The sequence below is a fragment of the Dromiciops gliroides genome, chromosome 3 (genome assembly GCF_019393635.1).
Source record: "Dromiciops gliroides isolate mDroGli1 chromosome 3, mDroGli1.pri, whole genome shotgun sequence".
NCBI lineage: Eukaryota > Metazoa > Chordata > Mammalia > Microbiotheria > Microbiotheriidae > Dromiciops > Dromiciops gliroides.
The window spans coordinates 374,904,020-374,924,546 of record NC_057863.1 but is presented as its reverse complement, the minus strand read 5'-3'; the positions used below and the strand labels follow the sequence as shown (position 1 = coordinate 374,924,546).

Genomic DNA, 20,527 nt, shown 5'->3' with positions numbered 1-20,527 from the left:
TGTTTTCCCAAACAGCTTACAAACCAAATTTGCCTTTCAAAAATAAAATTTATAAAGTGATGGCAACTGCCATACCTCAATTCAATTTCATTTTTCTTCAAAGCTATCCTCAATGCTTTGGAAATGGGGTTAGGGGCTGAACATGGGATTTTTTTGTTATAGGGAACTCCCAGGTGAGTTAACTCCAGCTACCAAGACAGTTCTGTACCTTCCAGTCTTAAAGAGTTGTCTATGGTTCTCAGAAGTTAAGTGATTTAACTAGGGTCATGTGTAGCCTGTATGTATCAGGGGTAGTACCTGAATAGAAATCCTTGACTTTGAAGCAGCTGTCTATACAATACTACACCATGGCCTCTTCACTTGGCCATGTAAATTTAGGACTAAAGACAAAAACTGCTAGAATGATCTTTAAATGCTATCCTTCTTTCATTGGGGAAATAACAAGATAATTAAGCCCACCTTCCTTTAAAGTACTCTTTTAAAAAACTCCTTATGGACAAGGTAGGAAATGGAGATTGGTCATTCAATTGTAATTGATCTAAATATTAAACAGATCCTAGACCTGTCATGGGTGGGTGTGGTTGTTGTTGTTGTTGTTGTTCAGTCCTGTATGACTCTGTGACTCCATTTGGGGAGTTCTTGGAAAATATACTGGAGTGGTTGCCATTTCCTTCTCCAGCTCATTTTACAGATGTATAAAACCCCCAAAAGAGCTATACAGCTAGTAAGTGTTTGAGGCTGTATTTGAACTCAGGTCTTCCTGACTCCAAACTGGTCTCTTTTTACTATGACTGGCTTCTTTCTTCTCCTTCAACTTCTCCTTCTTCTTCCCATTTCCTTTCCCCTTCTTCTCCTCCTTCTCTTTATTTTTTTTTCATTTATGAGACTCTTCACAGTTCAAATAGTTAGTGATATGTGAATTCTGAAGCAATACTTAGAGATAGCTTAATGATTGAACATAATGATTACTATTTCATAATTATTATTACTTATTGTTGACTAATTATAAAGACAACCCTCATTTTTGGAAACTCCTAAAATTAAAAAAAAAATGAGTCATTGTGTTTATATAGGCAAGAACAATCCAGTTTGTAATTGAATTGCTACCCAAGTCCCTTAACCCTCAGATACTAGTCTAGAGCAGGGCTTCTTAAACTTTTTCCACTTGCAATCCCTTTTCACCCAAGAAAATTTTACATGACCCTGGGTATAGGTATATAAAATAGGTACACATAAGCTTTTACTGTTGCCAAATCTTTCACGATCCCCATATTCAGTTATGCAATGTTATATGGGGTCAGAACCCATAGTTCAAGTAGCTTTGGCCTACAGAAAGATAGTGATAAAACAGAAACTTTAATAGATCTAAAGAAACATACCTCTCATTTGGAATGCAAGCCATCCCATAGAATTATTTGAAGCTTTTAACTGTCTAACCTCAGCTTTCATCTAAGATCTGGCCAGTGGATTCAACTCCTGTACTAAATTCCCCTAGAATATACATGAGTTCTGTGTTGGTTTTGCTTATATGTTTTGTTGTTCTTGTTTATCCTTCATTCTCAGAGAGGGCCAATAACATCAGGTGAGTGATATCTTGACTGGCCCATGATTTGGATTTGAGTGGTTTGTTTACTTTATACTTCATCAAGAGATCCTTTGCTACTAAAAGCTGAAGAATGGACAGGAAAGATGGGTTACTTTTTTTAACTCTTGAAATTAGCCCCATTAAATGAGAAAAATATCCCAATTGTGTTTTTTTTCTCTTCCTTCTCCATCTTTTCCTATTGAATCAACTTTGACATTATCCCTCTCTCAGTGGCATTTTCAATAAAATGTTAGCAGAAGGAAATAGGGAAAATTCAAATCAATCTGTTTTTTGTTAACAATCATTGGACAAATGCCTGTGAGGCAATGATGGTTGAAATAAAAAGCTAAATGATGGTTTTAAAAATGGTTGTAGATTTTAGCAATCCATGGTACCACTTCCACCCATTCCCACGATCAAGAAAATGAGTCTTTGCATAGGTTTTCAATAACAGTGTATTACTATACTTTAACACTTAATATCTTATTTTCTCAGTATTAGGCACATCAGGATAGATATAGATATCTATATCTATCTATATATGTATGTGTGTATTTAATTTATCTCAATGAAAATCCCCTTTCTTTATATGTTGTTTTTTTTTTGCCCCCTTATTTGATATTGTAAACAATAGCAAAGGTTAGAGCCCTTATACATGTCTACTTGGTTCAGAGTGTTAATTGATTTTTTGGAAAGTAATGTAGTAGAACACTAATTAGCAGCATCTACCAAGATACTTCCTTTGACTTTTATTGGCAAATCATTTAAGTTATTATTCTTCCCTGTGAGGATAAACAATCAAATTAATTGCAGGAAAAGTAATAAACGATTGGTAAGCATTTAGCATGGGATTAGTTTTCAGATAATTAAGAGTAATTGTCTGGTTTTAGTGGCCATTCTTTTACTATTCATGGACAGTTCAATATGATTAAGATGTAAAATTATATTTAAAAAGTGATGACTGATTAATGGAACATCATGTCACACAATTAGTATACATGTATATAAACCTGTTTCCAAAGTACCCTGAAAGTTTTTTTAAATAAAATGGTTGCTGTGTGTTTGTTCCAGAATTATAGATTCTTTTAGGTATGAGACATTAGAAGACATTTATCTCCACCCCTTATTTAAGGACAAGAAATCTGAGGCCAGGAGATGTTAAGTAATTTGCCCAAAGAGTGGTAACTAGTAAATATCAGGGTTGAAACTTGAACTCAAGCTTCCTATTTCCTAGCCTAGAATATGTTGAACTGTACCATACAGTAAATAATTCTTCATTTGCAGAGACCAGTGAAATCTAGCATTATTGACATCATCATCATTAGCAAAGTTACTGAAAATCCTTTATAATCAATCCATTTCAGTGACAGCAATTTACCAAACCTTAATGCAACTTTGTAGGGATTCAAAGAGGATGGAATATTCCTTCCACCAAGGAGTTCACAACATAGGTAGGAAGATAAAATGGTATAAGACTTGGAAGCTGTTGCAGGTCTCAGTTTTCCCAGGAATCAATTTTTTCAGTTGGCTTGGAGAGTTTCCATTGCTGAATTTAGAAACTCAGTGATTTTTAACTTCTAAATTGAGTAACACATCCATGACTTAAATGTAAAGTATTATTTATTGTTTGGTAGCTTTTATTGTTTTTTTACTGCATCCTGTCTTCTTGTCACTGCTGCTATCAGTAGGTACTCTAGAAATGGTGCCCATAACACTTTCCCTTCTGTATCCTCTAGCACTTTTTTAAAAGGAGTATATTTATTCGCAAGATGAATATATGTATGTATGTATGTATATATTCACATATATTTTTTTTCAGAGATCATACACAGAGATCAGGCAGCAGTTTCAAATAAAAGATTTTTTACCAGTTTGAACCAGAAAGACATAACTAAAGTCTTATTTACCCTCTCAGAATTTTCAATAGCTTAGACCTTATAAGTCCTATCTTACATTTCACTTTTCCTCCCAAGCCCATGGAAATAAATAATTATTAGCATTAGTTCAGTTTAGAAGTAGTTACACTTCTCCACCTATTACTTCTGTGTTCATATTTCCCATAATCAGAGTGATCAGAGTATCATAGGTGTAGAGCAAGATGAGAATTCAGACTTGATGATTTTAGAAAAACATGGAGAGACTTGCATGAAATGATGAAAATTTCCAAAAAAGAGAATAGTAGGGAAAAATGGCTGAGGATAGAGTGTTGGGTACCACATGAATTTAGGGAATAAAAGATAGAAGTTAATTGCAACTGGCAAAAAGGTGTCATTTCCAAGGTAAAAAGAAAACCAAGAGATTGATGTTAAGAGAAGAGAGGGAGCCATATTTTTCAAGGAAATTTGGCCTATGTCTAAAGAAAGGAGTTAGTTAAGAAGAGGAGAATATCATGGTGCAGAAGACAGCTTCTCAGTCCATTGCTTGTCCTGGGGTTGCTTGGTAGCTATGCTATCCACTCTGCTGTCTTTTACAAGGTGTAAAGAAACATAACTCCTACCCTTGAGAAGTTTTGTCCCTATCTCCAGAGTACCCAGGACCATAGAGTGCCACTTTGTTGGAGGAGGGGAGCCAGGATCTGAGGACTGAGTCTTAACCTCCTACTTACCCCCAGTCTACTTGGCAACTGTGTTGTCCTTCTCCCTAAGAGAGATGTGGTAGCATTTCCCCTTGCTTAAAACAGCCCAGGCCCCTGTCTCCAGGGTGTTCAGGGCCTTGAAGTGCCCTCCTTCTTTCTGTTGGCAGTCCCTATGGCTAATAAAATTTATTCCCACCCACTCCTTATATTGGAAACAAACTACCAGGAAACTAAATTCTCCTACCTCTCCCATACTAATCTATTCCCTCCTCACCTTGTTGTTACCCTTGGCCAAAGTCCTGGTTGCTCAGCTTAATTAAAATGCTGGACTCTTGTCAGATTAGACAATCTCTAAGGTGTCTTCTAATTCTGTAACTCTTCTATTTCATACAGTGTTTTTTAAAATAATAATGCTATCCTTTCATTTTGAGAACTATGAAATTAATCAGTAGAGAATGGAGAGGTAATGAGGTTCCCACAAAAAGTATTTTTAAAAATTGTATAAGTGCCATTTGATGCAAGGATTATAAAATAATAAACTTTCCTTCAATTGACTAGTTTTGCTTCCTAGATTGCAAGTAGTATAGATAAAAAGATAGAGATAGAGATAGAGACATTTACATATGCATATGTGTATCAATCTATATGAATTATATAAATTATAATTATATAAATTGTTTAGTTGTTTTGTGGGGGTGGGGATGATTTTGAGAGGCATGTAGCCTTTTGGCCGCATACATTTGTAGCAGTTTTTCTTTTTTTCTTTTAACCATTAGAGAAAAATGTTTAGGCTTTAATCATCCTATTAAGTGTCATTACTCAAGTCTCAAGTTAATTGTGCTCTTTTTACCAGAGAGTACCTGAGATTTCAAGTGTTCTTATAATGACCTGACTGGCTCTCTGCCCCTGAAGTCTTCCAGTTCCCACAGCTGGGACCACTTAACCCCCACCTGCAGGCTATACCCTGCCCCAGGCCCTGGGAACTATTTAGCCTCAGGCAGAGAAAATGTAAAGACAAGATAGAGGGGTTGGTCTCCAAGGTCCTTCCCATCAATCCATAGTTTCATCACAGAATTTTAGAGTTTGAAGTGATTTCAACTCCCCTTCAGTCCAAGCTATACCCCCAAAGAAATTTGCCCTGTGACATAACTAACAAGTGGTTATCCAATCCCTGTTTCAATATGTAATATCCAGTCATGTTAGTTGCTGCTCTCCCCCTCACCTTGCCCTGTATTTCCAGATACTGGAGTTAAGCCCCTACCTTCTACTTCCACTTAGTAATATTTATTAAGTTGCTATAATGTGTAGGGCATTGTGGTAGGCTGTGGGATTACAGAAATAAAATATTCCTTACCCTCAATGTGCTTACATTCTAAACTGAGAGTGAGAGACCTAAAAAAAAGTGAACATATATTTCCAGAAGGTAGAGGACACTAAGAAAAAAAAAATCTCAGGGTTCGGAAGGGGATTAAGAAGTCTTTCATGGGCAGCTAGGTGGTGCAGTGGATAAAGCACCAGCCCTGGATTCAGGAGGACCTGAATTCAAATCCGACCTCAGATACTTGACACTTACTAGCTGTGTGACCCTGGGCAAGTCATTTAACCCCCATTACCCTTCAAAAAAGAAGAAGGAAGAAGAAGGAAGAAAAAGGAAGCAGAAGATAGAAGAAAGAAGGAGGAAGAAGAGGGAAAAGAAGGAGGAGGAGGAGAAGGAGAAGGAGAAGGAGAAGGAGAAGGAGAAGGAGAAGGAGAAGGAGAAGGAGAAGGAGAAGGAGAAGGAGAAGGAGAAGGAGAAGGAGAAGGAGAAGGAGGAGAAGGAGAAGAAGAAGAAGAAAGAAGTCTTTCAGCCATGGATTCTAAGAATCAGAGGCCATACTCTTGTCTGCACAGGACTTTTTTTTTTTTTTTTTTACATTTAGGAAGAATTTTATTTTTTTCTTATTTAGTACTTTGGGGGCAGATAGATAGTACAGTGGATAGAACACTGGCCCTGAAGTTGGGAGGACCTGAGTTCAAATCTCACCTCAGACACTTAGTAGCTGTGTGACCCCTGCACAAGTCACTTAACCCTAATTGCCTTAAACATGTGAGGCCATATCCAGTCATTCTGATGTATATCTTGCCACTAAATGCAGAAGGCTCTGGAGAGGTGAGTGAGGTTGGTGACCTTGCACAGCCCTCATTTAAATCCAATTCATTACAAGTTATGAAGGAAGGACAAACAACAACAATTTAGTATTTTACTTTCCCCAATTACATGTAAAAATAAATTTTAACACATATCTAAAACTGAGCTCTAATTGTCTCCCTTTCTCCCTCCTCTTCACCCATAGAGAAGGCAAGCCTTTTGATATAGGTTATACATGTTAGCCATGTTGCAAAACAAAACATAAAAAAAAAACAAACAAACCCCAAGAAAAATAAAGTAAAAAAAAAGTATGTTTCAATCTGTATTCATACACAATCAGTTCTTTCTCTGGGGATGGATAACATTTTTCATTATAAGTCCTTCAGAGTTCTCTTGGATTATTGTATTGCTGAGAATAGCTGTCATTCATAGCTGATCATCTTATAATACTGCTCTTACTTTGTCCATGATACATTTCACTTTGCATCAATTCACGTAAGTCTTTCCAGGTTTTTCTGAGAGCATTCTCCTCATTTCTTATAGCACAATAGTATTCCATCTTAATTACATACTACAATTTGTCCAGCCATTCCCCAGTTGATGGCATCCCCTCAGTTTCCAAATCTTTGCCACAAGAAAAAGAGTTACTATGAATAATTTTATACGTAGATATCCTTTTCCTTTTTGTTTTATATCTCTTTTTGGATGCAGTGGTAGAAGTGGTATTGCTAGATCAAAGAATATAGATGGTTTTATAGCCCTTTGGCCATAGTTCCAAATTGCTCTATGGAAAAGTTGAATTAGCTCACAACTTCAACAATGCACTAATATCTCATTTTCCCTTCATCTCCTCCAATATTTGTCATTTTTCTCTGCTGTCCTATTTGCCAATCTAATAGGTATGAGGTAGTACACCAGTATTGTTTTGATTTGCATCTCTCCTATCAATGGTAAGTTAAATTATATTTTTTTTCCATATGGCTATAGATAGCTTTGATTACTTCATCTGAAAACTGTCATATCTTTTGATCATTTATTAATTGGGGAATGACTTGTATTCAGAGACTTGCTTCATTTCTTTTCACAGTTACTAAAACTAACTGTATTTCCCTCCACTGTCCCCATTTATTCAATTTTCTCTCTCCTTTCACCCTGTCCCTCCTCAAAAGTGTTTTGCTTCTGACTATCCCCTCCTTTATATCCCCTTCCCCTCCATAGCTTACTAGTGAGGGTAAAGTAATCCCAGCTGTGGGAACTGGAAGGTTTTAGGGGCAGAGAGCCAGTTAGGTTATTATAAAAACACTTGAAATGTCAGGTACTTTTTGGTTAAAAAAAAAAAAAAGAGCTCTTGAATTGTTTCTTTCTGACTGCTTGCAATATTTTCTCCTTGACCTGGGAGCTGTGAGAGTTAAAATTGGATATAAGAGCATTAAACTCCCCCTTTAACTTTTCCCTTATATATCTCCCAGACCACTAAGAAAAAGAAGCCTCTGAGCTTTAATCAGTGAGGGATTAGCTTTTATTGTTTGGGAATTAATTAGACAACAGAAAGGTGATACCGATTAGGGAAATAGGAAAGTTGAAATACAGATCTAAGCTTAGTCTATATTCCATTATAAAACTCACCAAATCCCAAAACTGCCTGCCAGGCTGAGAACCAGAGCCAACCACCAAAAGCGTAGGCCATCACCGCTAAGCTGAAACATCAGAGAGAGAGGGCCTTCCGTTCCACTCTCAGTTTTTTTTTTTTTGGTGTCCCGGAAGTATGGTGTGCTTGGACACGGTGTACTTGGCCAGCTCTCTGGGCAGGAGCAGGCACACCGCCATTCTTTGCGGTCTCCTCCTCAAAAGGGTGGTCCTTCAAAAGCCGCTTTAATAGCATGCGCTCAACTCTCAAATGATTAAACTAAAACTTCTGTTTTTTACCACAGAGCTCTGGAATTTGGGTATATTATTTCTGGGAGTTTTCATTTGGGGATCTCTTTAAGAAGGGGTGAAGTGGATTCTTTCAGTTTCTATTTTACCTTCTGGTTTTACAATATTAGGGGAATTTTCCTTGATTTTATTTTTATAGGGCAATGAGGGTTGTGACTTGCCCAGGGTCAAACATCTAGTAAGTGTCAAGTGTCTGAAGTCAGATTTGAACTCAGGTCCTCCTGAATCCAGGGCCGGTGCTTTATCCACTGTGCCACCTAGCTGCCCCCCCCCCATAATTTCTTGAAGTATTATATCTAGGCTTTTTTTTTTAATGGCTTTCAGGTAGTCCAATAATTTTTAAATTATCACTTCTGGATCTATTTTCCAGGTCAGTTTCTCCAATGAAATATTTCATATTTTTTTGAAATTTTTTTTCATCCTTTTGATTTTACTTTATTGTTTCTTGATGTCTAATGGAGTCATTAGCTTCCATTTGTCCAATTCTAATGTGTAAGGAATTATTTTCTTTGGGGAGCCTTTGTACCTCCTTTTCTATATGGACAATTCTGCTTTTTAAAGAGTTCATTTCATGGCTTTACATTAATGACATGTGGCCTAGTGTCTGCTCTTCATTTTAACTCCCTTAAGACCTAGTTTACGTGGTGCCTTCTTCTCTTTGCCACCTCCCCGAATGACATAAACAAATGCTACTTTAATATGCTTCAGCAGTTATTACCATTTGATGTTTTGTGGTTTCTGGTGTTCACCTGAGAGTTATTGAGGACTGTTGAAGTGAATAAATGTTGAATACTTTAAAATAAAAGGAAATATTAATAAAATTGGAAAGTCTTCATATTTTACTTTTACAGAAAAATAAAAAGCATTGCTATCCGTCTAAATCACAATTATACAAAAAATTACATGTTTATCAACCAATATATGATAGTAGATAGATTTGGTCAAATGTGTTGTGAATTTATATACTGTTTGATATGGTCCTAGTGAAGTAATTATTTTCTATACTGTAGCTTTATATTTCTTTTCCTTTATTTTTCCATTGCTTTTTTCTTGGTATATTGTTACAAATAATATATGAAAAAGTTATTCCCTTATTTAGGGAAAAAATCACATTATTTCTTCTGGCTTTAAATGCATCTGTGATTTCTTTTTTGTAAATATTGATTGAGATTCTAGTTTTTCTATACTTTGCAGGGTTGTTTTCATGAATTGTTATGAGAAAAGTCATCACCAGGTGGCTTATCTTTTGGTAATGTCATTTTGTATGCTTCATGTGCCTGGTCCTTGTTGTTGTTTGTTCTTAATTTTTGAAGAAGACCATGATATCTAGGTGATGTCATGACTTGCAGTGAATTGGATTGCAAAGTCACCAACCTCACTCTTTCCTTCAGAGTCATCTGGGTACAGTGGTAAGATATACATCAGGACAACTGGAGATGTCTCTATATGTTTAAGACAATTGGGGTTAAGTGACTTACCCAGGGTGACACAATTAGTAAATGTCTGAGGTGATATTTGAACTCAGGTCCTTTTGACAACAGGCCACTGCTCTATGCACTGAGCCACCTAGCTGGTGTTTAGAAATTAGATATAGCCCTTTATTTTTGTAGTATCTGTGAGAACTTGTGCTTCACTGACATAGCCTCTAAGCATCCAGGTGGCCTCCATCCTACTAGGAAGACCTAGATTAAGACTTATAGCAAGATTTTAAAATTTCATTAGATGATTGTCAGATTTTCTCAAAATTCCTTCCTCTGATTTTAAATGTGTTGTGATATAATTTCATTCAGTTAAGGAATAACAGGAAAAGCAATGGGTTTTCAGTCAGCCAATACTGATTTAAATTCTACCTCTGGAACTTGCTATCTGTATGATGTTGGCAAAGTTATTTAACCTGACTTTCCTCTTCTGTTAAATTACAAGGCTGTATTATATTGTTTGTAAGCCTTCTTCTAACTCCAAATCCTGTTTCATCATGAATTTAACTTTTACATTTCATCCAGTTTTACTTTTATAACTTTATGAATCCTTTATTTCTAAAAATAAAAATAGAGCATTATAATGACCTTTATAGTTAAAATAAAATATTTAAATAGCAAAATATAATAATGTTTCTACTTTCAGTTTATCTTAAATATGTTATATTAGGAAGAAAACTCCCCAAATCTAATGAGTTCAAGAGCCTTGAAAAGGCTTCTAAAGACAGGTTTTCAACCTGTCTGAATGTAAAGATTGGAGTTCCATGGGTGTGGAACATTTCATATATCATCAGAAATTTTTAATGGGTTGGTGGGTTTCCTTGGATTTAGGTTTCTTCTTTTTTTCCTTTAAAAAAGTTAATTACAAGGTATAGTTGCAGGGGGAATACAGGAAAGTTAAACTGGGAACTCTAAGTAATATAAAAATAAGTTACCAATAATTTTTTTTAAAGAAAAATAAACCCTTCTGTATTTCTTCCTAGACCTATAGCTAGAACTGTTTTTCTGATCACCTTCAATTACAGAAGTTTTCTCTTGTCCTTGAGTTGAGACCATACTCTCTCTTCTTAACAAAACTGCTGACTAAACACTGTCTTATAGATGGAGGAAGTGTGATGCCTTTTGAATATGCTTTTCTTTTCATCTAATGTATTTAAATTCTAGAAGATATATTGTTCATTGAGGTTTGCTCTTGGATTTCTCATGAACCATGCTCTATTGTTCTTGGTGCTAAGCACTTAAGTGCTTAAGTAATATTTATTGGTATGATAACATTGCTTAAACTCTTGGTGCCTTAGCTCCCCCTATTATATAGAGAGAAGACTCGCTATAAAATGATTGTGATGTATGAGCTTTTAATTATGTTAAAGAAAAATAGATACCTAGAACTCCAACCATTTAAGTGTAACACTCCATTATTGAGAACCTTCTCTGGGTTTTAAATAATACATAGGAAATTTGAGCTGTTTTTTATTCAACACAGGAAACATAGACCCTATTTAATATAATAACCAGTTGACAGGTGATACATTTAAGTGAGCACTCAATTGTTTGCTTGAAATTTTGCCAAGAACTGGTTTGGCAAGTTTGTTTTCAATGGACTTTTTTTTTTCCTTCAAATTAAATTAACTAGATATTTGGTCAAAGAAATGCAGTATTCCATTCTCTGATTCTGCCTACATTGTATAGGATTTTGTACTAGATGAGCCTTAAGTCCCTTCCAAATTTAAATCTGTAATGCTACTTGCTTGGAGTTAATATGCATAATTGTGTGCATATATTCACTTGAAATTTATCTGATGGACTAAATAGTTTCTAATGAAACTGTGTGATCTGATTTTTTAGTCATGTGATCCCCACTCCATGCAAAGAAGAAGTCGGTATCTCCTAAGGCCTCCACTTAGCTCGAGGACCTGTGCTGAAGACTCACAAGTACAACCTTGTATTCTTAATGAAAATTGTTTCCAGTACCATTACAATATAACAGGTACGTGCTTATACTCACAATTGGGTTATATTTAGCAAACATTTGATAATGAGTTGCATATATATATATATATATATATATATATATATATATATATATATATATATATATATATATATATATATATATATATATATATATATATATACACACACACATACATATATATACACATATATATACATACACACACACACACACACACACATATATATATATATGTACATGTGTATACCTGCCTAGGCAAGGTAATGGGAAGTTGAAGATACCCTTACCTCTTTTCATTTTTTTTGAAAATAAACTTAAAAGCCCATGGCACATCTTGGCTGGTTAAAATTCATAGTCAATAATAACTAACATTCCTGTAATACCTTGGAATTTTCAAAAGCACTTCATACATTTTTCATTTTTCACTCCAACAATCCCATGAAGTAGATACTACAGCTATTCTTTCAGTTTTACAGATAAGAAAATTGAAGCTCATAGAATCTGAGTGACTTTCCCTTGGTCATATACTTGGTAGTTATCAGAGGTGGGTTTTGAACCCACTACTGCTGACTCTAGGTTTCACACTTGATTTGGACACCATGATGCCATGATATGGATAATGAGGGTGTTGGCAGTTATGGTGGTGATGACAATGCTATAGTGGACTGGGGCGCAACTTTGGCATCAGGAATCCCTCACTTCAAGTATTGCTTCCAGTATATTAGAACCCTGTGAGCATGGGCACTTAAGTTTCAGTGACTTAGGCAACTATTTAAGACTCTTAAGTCATAACTAGAAGGAGTGTCCGCATTGAAATTTCTCCATACTTTAGAAATCATAGTTATGTCTCACTTATTAACAATAATAAATAACTTTATTTTTTAATCAGAGATATTTGATATGAGATTACAATAAAAAGATTCAATGATGTTTTAAATTGATAATCTGTGAAGATAATCTGAAACAACACAAGCAAGTAGAATAGGATTGTATTTAGAAAATACACCATTAGCTCTTTTAAAATCTTCATTATTTTAAATAATATGACCTTGCCTACAGTTCTCACTGTAGATGAGAGTGATGCCATTTAATATTGCCTTTTTAGAGGAATTGGGAATCTTCTCAGATTGAAGCAGTAAATTGGCAACCTTTCCTGAAAAGCTCCTGGGAAAAGAGCCCTGCAGAGGCAAATTTACCAAAACCATCCTGCAACATGCCATCTTGGGGCATGCCCCATTGCTACATTAGCAACCCTGTGTCCAAATGGCCCCTTTTTGGGGAAATGGCAAAAGGCCAACCTTTTCTGATGTTTGCATTGATAATGACCAAAATAGCAGTATTGATTGCATCAACAAAGAAAAACTCTGCATTGACTTCTGAAGGGCCAAAACCATAGGTGACAAAGACTTTATTTCAATGCATGTTCTTTCATCTCTCTGGGCCAAAGGAATCTCATCTGTAGAATAAATTACTCTAGTCCCTAAATTCCTTTCCAGCGATAAATTCTTAGAGTATTTTTTTTAATTATGAAAGTATTTTATTATTTTCCAGTTACATGTAAAGATAGTTTTCAACATTTGTTTTTATAAGGTTTCTAGTTTCAAATTTTTTTCCCTCCGTCCCCTCCCTCCTCCTCCACCCCAAGACAGCAAGTAATCTAGCATAGGTTATATGTGTACAATAACATTAAACATATTTCTGCATTAGTCATGTTATAAGAGAAGAATCAGAGCAAAAAGGAAAAACCTCAACAGAAAAAAACAACAGCACCAAAAACAAAAGAAATAGTATGGTTCAGTCTGCATCCATATTCCACAGTTCTTTTTTTTTTCTGGATTTGGAGAGCCTTTTCCATCACAAGTCCTTTGGAACTATCTACTTTTTTTTTAAATAATAAATATTTTTATTTAAACTTTTGAGTTCAAAATTTTATTCCTCCTTCCCTCCCCCTCTCCCCCTTCCCCAGGCAGTAATCAATCAGATATAGGCTATACATGTGCATTTATGGAAAACATTACCATATTAGTTATTTTGTACAGGAAAACTTGAGTAAGCTGTGTGACTCTGGACAAGTCACTTAACCCTCATTCCCTGCAAAGAAATCTCCCCCCCAAAAAAACAAAATCCAAAAAACAAAATAAAACAAACAAAAAAACTACTTCATTAAGAGGAAAAAAATGAAAGAATTGAAAAATAGCATGCTTCTCTCGGTATTCAATCAATATCAGTTGTTTCTTTGGAGGTGGATAGTATGCTTCATCATTAGTCCTTTGAGATTGTCTTGGATCATCGGATTGCTGAGAATAGTTGTCATTCACATTTCATCATTAAACAATATTGCTGTCACTGTGCAAAATGTTCTCCTAAGTCTAGTCACTTCAATATATATCTGTTTATACAAGTTTTTCCAGACCTTTCTGAAATTATTCTGCCGGTTGTTTCTTTTAGCACAATAATATTCCATCAGAGTCATAGACCACAGCCTGTTTAGCCATTCCCCAATTGATGCACATTCCCTTGATTTCCAATTCTCAGTCACCACAAAAAGAGCTGCTATAAATAAGTTTATGTAAATAGGTCTTCTTTTCTCTTTTGGGGGATGTCTTTGGAATATAAACCTAGCAGTAGTATTGCTGGATCAAAGGGTATGCACAATTCTATTGCCCTTTGAGCATGGTTCCAAAATGCTTTCCACAATGGCTGGATCTGTTCATAACTCCACCAACAGTGGATTAATGTCCCAGTTTTCCCACATCCCCTTCACAGTTTTTTGAACAATATTTTCCTGTTATAGGGGAAATCAGGGGAGGTTTGGGTTAGGGGTTTTAGGAATTCCTCTTTAAAGAATTACACCTTCTTGCAAACAAATCCAATTAGAATAAAATAACCCTAACCCTAGCCCTAACCCTAACCCTAGATGCTAGGGAAAGGAAACAAAGAGAGAAGTCCTTGGACTTGGGGAGAAGGCATGGCACAGAGGAGTGATTCTCTGAGATTCCTATGTCCCTCTAACAAGAGTCAGGCAAATACTTTTATAGAGGACCATGGTGGTCCTAGGAAGTGATTGTGGAAAGTTCCCTTATTGGGAGAGGGCCATCCCCCACTGATGGTGACTGGGGGAAGATGGGTGAGATCTCCTACCCCCAGGTGTTACAAAGGCAGCAGCCACACCTAATCTTATCTCACTGAGGGGTGGGGGGAGATTGGAATAAAGTGTGGTGGTCACTGAGATAGCTCAGTCCCTATTAGGTGTTGCTTATCTCTTTAGGTGTGTCTGTACTTTGGTTTAGCTTCTCAAGGAGAAGTTTCCTTGATTTTCCCCAGCAAACTTCTGAGGTACCCCAGACCCATAAGATTTCCATTTTTGTTATATTTGCCAAAGAGTCAATTTCTGAAAAGATACTAACTTCAGATTCTGTACTTTAGAGCGTACATGCTCTATGTGGTAGTCTTTTTTTTTTTTTTTTTTTTTTTGCAGGGCAATTGGGGTAAAGTGATTTAACACTAGTAAGTGTTAAGTGTTTGAGGCCACATTTGAACTCAGGTACTCCTGAATCCAGGACCGGTGCTCTATCCACTATGCCACCTAGCTGCCCAGTGGTAGTCTTTTTTAAAGTAGTTTTCTTTTTCTTCTGCTATCTCTATTTATTGAATAATCTGCGATTTCTCCCTTCTTTCAAAACCAAATGAGATGGTCAGATGGTTTTAAGAATACAGCCTATTTAACCTATCCTTCATCTATCTAGATTACCAAATTATTCAGGACTTTCTGCCTTATAGACTTAAACATTGCTAAATGGATTTTTCCAAGTCCTTCAATCTGTAACAGGAAAGGTCTTAATGTGACAATACTCTTGATTCTCCTACTCCTATCTTTCTTCTCAGTCTTCTTAGCTAGACTATCATTCACATCCTTCCCCCTAATTGTGAATATCCCCCAGATTACATTCTAGGCCCTCTTCTCCCTTCTTACTCTCTCACTTGGTGATCTCATTAGATCCCTTAGTTTCAAGTATTATCTCCATTTGGGTGATTCTTTGATCTACTTACCTAGCACTAATCTTTATGGGGCTCTGGTCCCATTTGTATATTGTCATTGTTTGTCCTCCTTTCTGCAATAGGGTCCTGACATCTACAAGGTGATGTCATGACTTGCAGGGAATTGGATTAAATGAAGGAGAGATGTGCAAAGTCTTCAGCTTCATTCTCTCCTCCAGAACCATCTGGATCCAGTGGCAGGATATTATATCAGAATGACTGGAGATGGGCTGGGATGCAGTGGGAGACCTTGGCCTTTTTAAGGCAAAGTCATTCACAGGTCTCAGTTTACCAGAGGCAATGCCCAGTTGGTGATTAAGGCTTAGTAAGAAGTGAGGCAAAGAATGTCCTCCTTTACCTAGTCAAAAATAAAAATAAATAAATAAAGGAAGGAAGGGAGGGAGGGAAGTGTGGGAAGGGAAGGCTTTGCGTGCCTGTTTCCTCACCCAGTGGAATGCAAGCCCCTTTAGAGAAGGACTGATTAATTTTTGTCTTCGTATGGCAAGTGTACTGCACAGTACCTGACACATCATAAGTTTTTAACAAATGCTTTTTCAATTAATTGATTGATAATACCTAAAGAACATTCCAGCTCTTAGTCTTAAAATTTGACTATTTTAGAACACAGAATTAATTTCAAATTTAAACCATATTTCATTTGCTGTATTGTATTATATAATACTGTATATTCATAATAGCTTTGTGAGGTAGGTAGTACAAGTATTATCTCAATTTTATATACGAGGAAATTGAGGCTCAGGAAAAAGGAAGTCCCAGGGAGACTATCATCATTTCTAAATTATTTTCTCTATGACTTATCTGTAGCTAAAATGTAATTTCAGGCTATTGTTCCTCTGTCAGCCTGAATGATTTTAGATGCTAGTTTCCCCTACTGTCAAGAGGGAAGGATCAGGGAGTGCCAAGTTGTTCGAATATGGGATTCAGTAAAACATGCTCATCCAGGTTAACCATCTATTTCTGCTAAAAAAAAAAATATGAACAATGATTTTCAAAAGTAGAATGAAATTACTTTTGGATTATCTACACTGCTGCTCCCCTTCACTCATGCAAATAATCAGGAGTTGATTGTACTCTGCCCATACTTTCACATCCTATTTACTGAACATAATATTATGGCCTTGCAGAATGGAGCATGTGCCAACTGAGTGAAAATGCAACCTGTGGACAAGGTGTCAGGACACGCCTTTTGAGCTGTATGCGTAGTGATGGAAAGTCAGTCAGTATGAACTACTGTGAACAGGTAAGTCCTTCTTAACCCTCTTAACCTTTATTGTGCCACAAAAACAAAAAAATCTATGCATAAACCCCAAGACATCTTGTGAGGTTTAAGCAATCAAATAAAAATTCCTTTGGGCAGAGCCCCCTCAGAAAAGGGTATAATTCCCTATATGTACAGAAGAAGCATAAGGAGAATGCAAGAGAAGGGAGAAGAGGGGAGGAAGGAGCTGCATTGCCCAACTGGAGCTGGTTATTGTGTTCCCAGTGGGACAGCTCTTACATAATGTTGGTTGTTGTTTGTCCTTCAATCTCCAAGAGGACCATGACATTGGGAAATGATGGCATGGCTTGCATTGAGTTGGATTTAAGTGAGGTAGGGCTGTACAAAGTCACCAGCCTCACTTTTTCCTCCAGAGGCTTCTGAGTGCAATGGCAAGATGTATATCAGGACAATTGGGATGCTGCTCTGCCCATGGGAACAGGTAGCCTAATGCTGAACATCTCCTAAGAGTTGTTAGAGCTGGTAGAAAGAAAAAAATAAAAACAAAGAATACCTAACATTGAGCCTTGGGGATCATCTACATACCAGGATCAGATGGAGGAATAATGAACTAGTAAAGAAGATAAGAAAAATAAGTCAGAAATGTATTATTAATATGAAAAAAAATAAGAATTGTTTACATGATACCAAAGTAGAGTCCCTAGAAGTAGGCATTAATCAACATAGTTAAATGCTTTAGACATGTCAAGGAGGAAGACAAAAAACTTAAAACCACTGAATGTCAGAACTGGAAGGATGGCAGATATCATTTAATCTCTCTCCTTATGAACATGAATCTCCTTTATAACATCATCAATTAGTAGTTACCCAGAAGCCTTCAAATGAGCAGGTGCTCACCACCTGCTAATGCAGTACATTCCATTTTTGAAGAATTCTGCTTGTTAAGTTCATCATTACACACAGAGCATTAATCTGCCTTTCTGCAACTTCTAACTATGGTTCCTAATTCTGCTCCCTGTGGAAATTGGAACAACTCTCATCGTTCTCCATGATTGTCCTTTACATGTTTGAAGTCAGTGTTTTGGCCAAATTGTCTTCTCTTTTTCAAGTTAATTATCCTTAGTTCAATCAAAAAATTATCTTATGCCAAGGCCCCTAGTCTTTATCCTAGTTACCTTCTTGAGGTATGTACTACCTCAAAAATGTCCTTCTTAGCAGCTAGGTGGCCCAGCAGATAAAAAACCGGCCCTGGATTCAGGAGGACCTGAGTTCAAATGTGGCCTCAAACACTTAACACTAGCTGTGTGACCCTGAGCAAGTCACTTAACCCTCATTGCCCTGCAAAAAAAAAAATGTCCTTCTTAAAATGGGGTACTGGGGCAGCTAGGTGGCACAGTGGATAAAGCATTAGCCCTGGATTCAGGAGGACCTGAGTCCAAATCTGGCCTCAGACACTTGACACTTAATAGCTGTGTGACCTTGGGCAAGTCACTTAACCCTCATTGTTCCGCAAAACAAAACAAAACAACAACAAAAAAGGGGTACTGAACTGGAAATAGCACTCTAGATAGGAACTGACCAGGTCAGAGTACAGAGAGGCTATAATTTCCCTCATTATAGATAAAATTCTTCTCAACGTATCATAAGATTGCATCATATTTTCTGACAAGTATATCACACTTGACTCATGTTGTTTGTAGTATGCTAACATATCTAGATAGTTCACCCACAAACTGCTGTCTTGTCATATAGCTCTATCTTGCATTTTTGAAGATGATTTTCATCCCATGTTAGTGATTTTACATTTGTTTTGATTTGGCCCATTACTCCAGCGTATTGTGATAATTAGATAGAAAAATGTAGATATCTATGTAGATCTATAGATAAATATTTATGGGTATATAGATATAGATATAGATATTCAGATTCTGTCTTTGTCGTCCAACTGATATTATCCTTTCCAACTTTTATAAACATTTTGTCTGTTCTTTAACTTGTCAGTAATACAATGAAAATATTAAACATCATTGTACCAGGGATAGTTACATAGTTCACTCCAAACAACATTAAAAAAAAAAGACCTTTGTCCAGGTTGATATAAGTCTATTAATTATTCTCTGGGGAGTCAGTTATTCAACCATTTCTGAATCACCTCATATTTCTTCATATTTTCCACAAACTTAAATTCTTTGCTGAAGTCTAATTTCTCTCATGAATTAGTCTTTTAATCATGTTCAGAAAAATCTGGCATGACTTTTACTTGATGAAGCCATGCTAGCTGTTAGCAATCAATGTTATACTTTCTAGTTAATCACAAACTATCCCTTCAAAAAATTTCTAAGATTTTGTAAGGAATTGAATTCAAGTTCACCAGCCTATGTTTTAAAAGAATTAACCTTTCTCTTACTTTGAAAATTTGGAAAGTATTTGCTCAAGATCAGACCTGTAGTAATTTTTTTGATTTTCCTTAGTATTTGTTGTCAACCTTACTTTGATGTAGGAGGCAAAAAGGGGTTAATAGAAAAACCTAAGATCCAAGATCTAATTCAGATATGAACTCTAAGATGGATTCAGACCCAGTTAATAGCTAACTTACAAGTCAGGATGCTAAGTTCTCCTACCCTCAGTAATCAGTACCCATAACAGGAACAGAAGGAGAGAGACCATGAAGACCTTAGACTAAATGACAGGCTATAGAAATTTAGACTAGAAATAAATGATAAATGAAGATGTTTTGAAACTAAGCATGGGAACCAGGAAGAGACATGTGCAGAATAGGCCAAATTTGTCCCCAAATTCAACTTATGATGTGTAAACCATCAAAACACACCTCCACTGTAAAAAGTACACACCTCAGGGGTTGACTTAGGACCCCAGGAACTCCAAATTAGGATAAGCCCTCCCCTGTACCTCCCAAAGGTGGAGAATATTATAATGAGAAAGACAGGCCCTCCCCTGTACCTCCCTAAGGTGGAAATTATTATAATGAGACTGATAATCAGTTTATCCATACTATAAATATAACTGTCTTTTCTTTCACTATTTGAGAGATCCCTTTCCACTATTCTGGTTCTCTCCCTGTGGTCACTCACAGCATTGCAATAAAACTTATGAAACTAAGTCAGTCTTGTAATTCTTTTGGCATGACTCACGATCAATTTGACCCTAGTTCCATCCCACATCAACTTCATTCTGACATTTTGTGCTCCTAACAGTACCATTACAGTATTTTGTACTCATCTTCTGATATTTGTTATTACTTTTATATTCCCTGAACATATTTTTTTTTAAATTTCAAGCTGATCAATAGCTAACTCCCTGTGTATCCACAGTAATCTTTTGGATTTAATAATTGTGAGCAGATGAATTTAGTCATTTAAAGGTCATTAGTTCTTGGTCCTGGAGAGGGATCAAGATATACAACTCCCTACATTCCAAAATAGGTGTGGAAGTATGGACCTTGAGTGTTGCATAGACTCTGGGACATAGCCACTATGTTTGTCAGTTATGTTCTTTACAACCTGCCTTTCTGTCTAATCAAGGTTCTTATGCTTTGCTTAATTAATCAGCATA

General features: G+C 36.2%; 1 protein-coding gene across 1 annotated transcript in view; it reads left to right on the top strand.

Moving 5' to 3' along the window:
• Positions 1-20,527, top strand: part of THSD7B (thrombospondin type 1 domain containing 7B) — a 1,126,956-nt gene that overhangs the window by 1,041,081 nt on the left and 65,348 nt on the right. Inside the window, exons 19-20 of the mRNA XM_043994926.1 lie at positions 11,547-11,688; positions 16,860-16,975. Coding sequence (XP_043850861.1) covers positions 11,547-11,688; positions 16,860-16,975 — 258 coding nt within the window. The remainder of the gene's footprint in view (positions 1-11,546; positions 11,689-16,859; positions 16,976-20,527) is intronic.